Raw genomic sequence first — 7,360 nt, 5'->3', positions numbered from 1 at the left:
CTCATACAACATTGTAAGCACTGTTCAACGGAAGAAAACACCTTCAATATAAGCGCTGGAATGTTCTCATTAGCATTTTAAGGGCAGAAAGATGGCCTTGGGAGACAGGAAAGCTAGGACAGACTACACATCCCAGCATTCCTTGCCTCTATTGGAGACCCCCCCCCCAACTCCCACAAAGCTCCGTTCGCCCATGCAGGGCACCTGGTTGCTGGGACTTGTAGTTCTCTGGAGTATAGAGGGCTCCGCCCCAGGATGTGAGGTGTGGTTGTCCAGTTTTTGCCAAAGCGGAAACGCTTCGGGCCTCGGGGCCGGTGTGCATTTATTTCACCCGTCAGATTCTGTTTTACAAAAGGTAAGTAACAGAGGGGCCGTCCCTCTGAACCGGGCGGCAAAGACTTTGCTTCTGTGAGAGACCGCGTCTCGGCGCAGCCATTTGTCCCTTGGCTCTCGCCGTACCGGCCGCCGCCCATCCCTCTTTGTGTTTCTGGGACGCCGCGGATCGGCGGTGGCGACAGTTGGAGAGGGACGTTCCCGGGAAGTTACCGGCCAGAGAAAGCTATTTCCAACCTGCCACCTGACAGGTGGGTCGGCCGCGCTTCCTTCAAGGCCCTTTTGCCTCTGATGGCCGCTTCGGAGCTCGTAGGGCCGCCCGGCCGATATGCTGACAGCGCCGGCCCGGGTGACTCAAGGCGGCCTGGGGAGGCCACCGCGGCCCTTGGCAACCCTTCGGGACCCTCCGCGGGCGGCCTGGACCCTCGGGGTTTGCCCTGCACCTGTCTGGCGGTCCCCGGACACACCCCAGCCCGGACCGCACCCTCTTGGCCTTAAGCCCAGGGAGAAAGTAATTCCTTAATCTTTGCTTGGCTTTTATTAATAAAGGTCACTACTAGTTGGGTCGGTAATAAGGCCAGGCACCTAGCGTGTGTGTTGGAGGTCGCTGAACACTGAGGTTGTAAACATCATTCTAGACACTTTCCTTTCGCCGGAGTTTTAAGAAAATGAACCTGTCAGTCACGGAGCAGAGGCCCTGGCCTGTCTGAGCTCTAACTGATCGCCTATGCTTCAGCGGGACAGAATAGTTATGGTTGACGGAAGAAGTATTTCTTTAAACTAGATAGCAGGCAGTATTGGTATACTTGTTGACAATTGGCCCTAAACAGAAAATAATATGTATTATTTATCATGCATAATACATACATAATACAAACAATGTTATACAGAGTGGTGTGTATGGAAGCTGTCTTCAGCAGTCAACAGTTTTGGAGACCTGAAAAGGATGGGTGAAGAAACATGGGCTTGGCTTTGTGAGTTTGTTCAAATAACTTGGCTGGGACTATATGTAAGAGTGTGTATTAAAGGAATTTCCCCTGTTACCAGCTCACCAGTTTTTGCCCACTGTCGTGTCTTTCTGAAGTACTCTAACCAGTATTCCTCTTTTTTTTATTTACATAGCATTTTTTCATTTTCATATTTAAATTTTGCCTCCTTACCAACTTGCCCTTAATCCAAATTTATTGTGATCCTAAGAGTTTCCTAAACTTTTCAAGAGGTTATTCACCCAGTTTTCTTAATCAAAAGCGTTTAATCCTGATGGAGAGAAACACTGACAAAGACTGATGTAGAGAAGGTAACAAAGTCCCAGCTCCTACCTTACATTGAGCCCCTAGGTAACCTTTCCAGTTCAGAAAGCTCCCAGTTCCTCACTCCTTCTTAACAGTCAGTAGGACGATGCATTTGTGTGTGTGATTCCATCTACTTTGCAGATGAATTGTTTAGCCACTATCAGCTCAGGGTTAAGGTTGCTATGCTGAGAAGGTAACAAAAACACAGCCCCCGACTCAGTGAGATGACTGTCTACTATGGAGCATTTCAGGCCCGTATAGATAATCATAAAAATGCCACAAGAAGGTGTTAAGGTGGAAAAATATTATTTGATTGGTTGTGGTGGAATGTCTATAGAACTTAAAAAGAATTTTAGGAATTTCCTGTTTAGCCATTCAGTGGTTCATAGCTGAAGACATAAGCATTCTTTAAAAACCTGTCTTGCTATATATGGCCCAGGCTTCCTGGAACTCAAGAATCTTTGTGTCTCACTTCTGGAGAGATGGGATTACAGGTGTGAGCTATCTCTAGGACTTAAGCCAACAGTGTCATTTGTTATAAACACTCTGACTTTTATTATCTAGTACTCAAATACAGAGTCATCAGCATCTGAGTATGCTGGCCGGCTCTGGCACACCAGAGTCTGAGGCAGGAGAATTGCCATGAGGACATCCTGGGCTACATTATGATTTCAAGGCCAGCCTGACTGCAGAGTGACACATAGTTAAATTTGGGCTTAGGAACATGAAAGCACTTACTATGTGCTACCTATTGTGCTCAAGTTCTAGGAAATATTTGTTCATACATTTGTTTATAATTTTTTCTTACATTTTTAATAATATGTATATATGTTTTTATTATTTTAAAAGTAGAACTTATGTGTTCTTCATGGGTACCATTGAAATTCTTACCTTCTTGGTACATTTCTTGAAGTACTAAACTATTTTAAAAGCCTGCTGTTTGTTTTTTTAATCAGTGTAATGATTATTGTAAATGTTGGCGTGCTTTTTAAGGTCACAGCCATGTCGGACAAAAGTGAATTGAAAGCTGAGTTGGAACGGAAGAAGCAACGGTTGGCCCAAATCAGAGAAGAAAAGAAGAGGAAAGAAGAGGAACGGAAAAAAAAGGAAGTAGGTTTGATTCACTAAAACAAACAGAAGCCTTGAGTATAGGTGAGGGCACTCTGTGATAGCGTCAGGACCGCTGCAGATCCCAGGCTGTTATTGCCAGTTCAGCATTAGCAGTGAAGTGTACTTTGAAGCTGGGTATACGAAGATGAGGAAACTGCAGCGGGTGATGGTTTTAATGGGCTAAATGTATTTCATATAATTTGATGCATTTCTAAGATTTGAGTTATGTAAGTTAAAGTTACTTGTATGGCCTTCTAGGGATATATTTTTATGCAAAGTAGGGATCAGCTGCACGATAGTACACATTGTAGTATATTATAGTACATCTCTGCATTAAGATAGCATACATATATATGTATACATATAATAAATTTGTTTGTCATAATAAATTCATTGTCCAGATAATTTGATAATTTGCTAGAGTGATATTACTGGCAAACTGAAATATATGCAACAATTTATTTGAGTAGAAGATTTGCACATATTTAACATTTGTCATGAATTAGTCCTTGAAATATGGTTACTGACCAGTAGATTTAATAGTACCCAAAAGGTACTTTTATTTTCTGATTTTGTTTATCACATATCATAATACTATAAATATGTGTTGGCTTTGAGCTGGCCGTATTTTACTTGCCCTTCCTTGATATTTACACATTGTTCCTAATTGCGTCTCTTTGGTCAGATTGTGTACACAGATACATTTCAAATGGCCAATATAGCATAACTTGCCCTAAGTGTGCCTGCTGTACCAAGTTTGTGTGTATAAATGCCTAAGTAATAGCTAGGACTACAAGAAGACTGCTAGGCCTCTCTCAGGACCTAGAGAAAAAGCGTTGTCAGAAAAACCAGAGTTTATTACAGTGACTCAAAGATCCTGTGTAGCATTGCTGAGATACTTTGAAAGACTGTAATTGAACTGTTTCCTACTCTTCCAAACCTTTCTATGATACGTAGAAATGGGTTGAAGCTTTGCATTCGATATTGGAGTCACAGCAACCGGTAAAAGCATGGTTCAGACTGGCAGAGTCAGTCTAAATAGTACTTATAGCCTTAAACTGTTGAATCAATATTGAGAGCAGACTTGGTTTTGTTTTTTATGGGTGGCCATAAGTGGCCCCTAAGGGATAATTACAGCATGATTGATGTCTGACTTAAAGTCTCATAGCGTAGTGAGATGGTAAGCAGTCTACTGTACTACACACAGTGAAGGCTCAGCTTGGCAACAGGGCCTCATTTTGCTATATTTTGATGCAAATAAGCTAATATGATATAAAAATGTTGTGACCAAGAAAAGTCAACCAGTATATAAATAATTGTTGTCTACTTGACAAGATTTTCATTGAAAGCTTAATATTTTCTTGATATTTTTATGCTCTAAGAATGTTAGATTTGTCCAGTGTAGATAGAAGATTTTGCTAAAATTACATATAAGTGGTTAAAATAAAGATTGGCAAAATTTTCCTAACCAAATGTTTTGTGTTACTAAAAAAAAAATAAATTTTGTTTTTAACCAGTTCCAGCTATGTGTTTTTATTATTAAAATAAGACAACCTAAGAGCTGGCTTTAGTGGCACTTGTGTGCAACTCTAGCTACTTGGGAGGTTAAGGTAGGAAGATCTCACAAGTCTGTAGAGTTGAGGCCAGCATGGGCAACATGAAAAACAAACAAAAAGCCAGATACAATAATACTAAAGTCTATAACTTTTAAAAATTAATTTCCTCCTAAAGAGTTAAAAACGTACCTGTGTATATACATGCGTGCCCCTGGGTAGAGATGCTCAAGGCAGAGTCCAGAGCCTGTTGACTCTCCTGCAGCTAGAGTTCAGGTGGTTGTGGTTTGGCAGACATGGGTGCTGGGAACCGAATTTGGGTCCTGTGTAAGAACAGTGTGGACTTCAACCTCCAAGTCATCTCTTCACCCTCTCTGGAAGAATTTTTTATAAATATACTTTATATAAATTCACTGGAAATTTTATGTAGAACTTTAAAACTGATTCCTTCAACAAATCTATTTGCTTAATTTTTGTATCTTAAATCCCTTTAATTTCTCTTCTGTCAAAACTTATTTCTAAGGTTTTGTACCACTAGGGTTGGAGCTCCCATGGTTCCTGTCAGTGCTCACCAGATGCATATGGTAGAGAATTGGAGATTGACTCCTTTTTGGTTGTTGACTGCTTTTTAAAGTTGTATCTGCTATTTAAAAGTTTATATATGTATTTTAAAACAGACTCTTGCCATGTAGCTTTGACTGACCTGGAATTTACCTTGTAGACCAGGCTGTTCTTGACTCAGGAAGTCCTCTGCCCACTAACCTCTGGGATTACAGGCAAGAGCTGTTGCATACATACAAGCAGAACACTATACACATAAGTGAAATAAAAATCAAACTTTTAAAATAAAATATATATATGTAGAAGTGTTTCATATTATACTTTAACTTGAATTTTTTTATGTAAAATTTTAGACTGATCAGAAGAAGGAAGCTGTTTCTTTGCAAGAAGAGTCTGATCTTGAAAAGAAAAGAAGAGAAGCTGAGGCGTTGCTTCAAAGCATGGGGCTAACTACGGACTCCCCTATTGGTAAGGACCTGATTATATCTTCTCATGGGAGACAGGCATATATTCTGTTAAACTCAGATATATCCAAGCTTAGTGCATTGGTTTGATATCTTTTGCATATTTTATTTGTCTCAAAAGCATTACCATTTGCTTGAAATTCCTTTTTTCCCCCCAGATGTATCAGTACAGAGTTATTTTATTTGTTTAGGAAATCAAGATTAATACCTACTAACACATACCAAGCTACCAATTGGATTTTCTTATTTAAATAAGTAATTTACTATGTACCATACTATGTTAAACTTAAAGATGAGTATTTCCTAATCTAACTCTATATTCCTTTTGCCAGACTAGGAAAAGGTATACTAAGTCAAAGTACTCAAAGCAAAGGAGCAGGAAGAGAAATGTATAGTATTCTCTCAGTTCCAGAAAGCACATAATACTGTTGCTTCTTTTGGCACTAATTTGGTCTCGGTGTTTTTCCTGTGTTAGTCATCTTGATAGTTATATTAGACCAATAGGCTGTGTAGAAGAGATACTGAGAACTATCTAGTTACATATCCGAAAGCATTTAATACTTACTTAAGTAATATAGCTCTGTCTTAGGTGCTACTACAGAGAATGTATTTTAGTGTGGCATTTTTATCCTGTAGGGACCTGGCATTTCAAGGTTATTTTTTGAGCTAATATCTTTGTGTGTTTGTGTGCATGATGGCATATTTGTGTGTGTTCAGGTAGGTGCCATGCATGTAGAAGCCAGAAGACAACTTTGAGTGATGTTCCTTGGGTGCTGCCTACTTTCCTGACCTAGGCCTCTTAGAGTAGACTAGGCTGCTACCCAGTGAGTGCAAGGGTCCACCAGTCTCCATCTCCTCGGCTGGGATTACAAGTGGGCGCCACCATAGCTGGGTCTGGGGCTAGAACTCAGGTCCTCATGCTTGTGCAGGGAGCATTTTACAAGCAGGGCTCTCTCCTTAGCAATGTTTTCACGTTGTTGGGTTTTTTTTTTGTGTGTGTGTGTGTGTGTGTGTGTGTGTGTGTGTGTGTGTGTGAGATTTGGCTGTTGAGACAGGGTTTTCTGCCCAGTCTGACATTTAACTCATAATCCTCTTGCCTTGACCTTCTGAGTGCTGGGATTATAGGTGTATATCATCATACATAGGGTGCAGGCTAATTTTATCTATCCTAAGGGATGTATACCAGAGGCAGTAACTGCAGTGGGCCTGTTGTGAAACTTAATTGTCCTTAGTAAAACTGTTCTTTATTTCTAAAAAGTTTTAAGATAGAAAGGCTAGTTTTTCTTAGCATCTGCTTCATTGATACTTCTTCTTGTTCATAGTTTTTCTTTATTGATAGAATTTGAAGACTATAGCACATTAATTTTTATGTCTTTAGTAATCCTATGCTATATATTTTGATTTTAAAAACAAATTAATTTGATTATTTTTTTTCTTGTTATCCTAGTAACAAAACCATGTCACTTATGAGTTGTACCAGCCTTGAGAGGGCCTTGTTTTTTTTATTTTCTGTGCCATTGGGTTTTGGGTTTCTTCTCTGAATCCCCTACCCCACCCCTGCCACGACTTCCATTTTACTGATTTACTTGCTCATGTGTCTTAATTCATAGCCCACTTCTGCTGTTCTTGAAAGAATCACTCTTTGGTGGGAGGGCTTGCCTTCTTTCTCCATTTTTAATTCTCCGATGTGAGAATTTATAATATTTTTGTTTTACAGCTTTTAAAGAAAAATCTTACCCATGCACTCATTAATTCAAAAAAATATTGAATACTTTTGATGAGCCAGGCTTGGGGATAGGCTTCTGAGCATAGACAAGAGGCCTGCAGAGTTCCTGCAGGGAGCTGGACTATCATGGTGATGTCAGAGTGAGTCTGAGGACTGCATTAGACTGGGTGTTCAGGAAGAGCTTTGTAAGAACAGGAAGATCAGAAGAAGCCCAGCGTGCTAAGGCTCAGAGTAGGAGCACTCCAGGTGGAGGGAATAGTGTGTGCAAAGTCCCTGGATAAAGCTAGCCTTGGCTGGGCTTGTGTGGATAAAGCTAGCCTT

The 7,360-nt window shown here is 40.2% G+C and overlaps 1 protein-coding gene across 2 annotated transcripts in view; it reads left to right on the top strand.

The window, feature by feature from the left end:
* The first annotated feature begins 219 nt into the window (after positions 1–219).
* The window catches only part of Dync1i2 (dynein cytoplasmic 1 intermediate chain 2), a 48,435-nt gene continuing 41,294 nt past the window's right edge, over positions 220–7,360 (top strand). Inside the window, exons 1-3 of one of the 2 annotated variants that reach the window (XM_028762863.1) lie at positions 220–355; positions 2,619–2,735; positions 5,203–5,317. In XM_028762863.1, the coding sequence (XP_028618696.1) occupies positions 2,628–2,735; positions 5,203–5,317 (223 nt within the window). In that variant the 5' untranslated portion in view covers positions 220–355; positions 2,619–2,627. Of the gene's footprint in view, positions 585–2,618; positions 2,736–5,202; positions 5,318–7,360 lie in introns of both variants that reach the window. The other variant, XM_028762862.1, reaches the window with a different exon arrangement.

This window comes from Grammomys surdaster, unplaced genomic scaffold, assembly GCF_004785775.1.
Source record: "Grammomys surdaster isolate TR1022 unplaced genomic scaffold, NIH_TR_1.0 136, whole genome shotgun sequence".
In the NCBI taxonomy this organism is placed as follows: Eukaryota; Metazoa; Chordata; class Mammalia; order Rodentia; family Muridae; genus Grammomys; species Grammomys surdaster.
The sequence above is the reverse complement of the archived record's forward strand: the minus strand, read 5'-3'. Positions and strand labels throughout refer to the sequence as shown.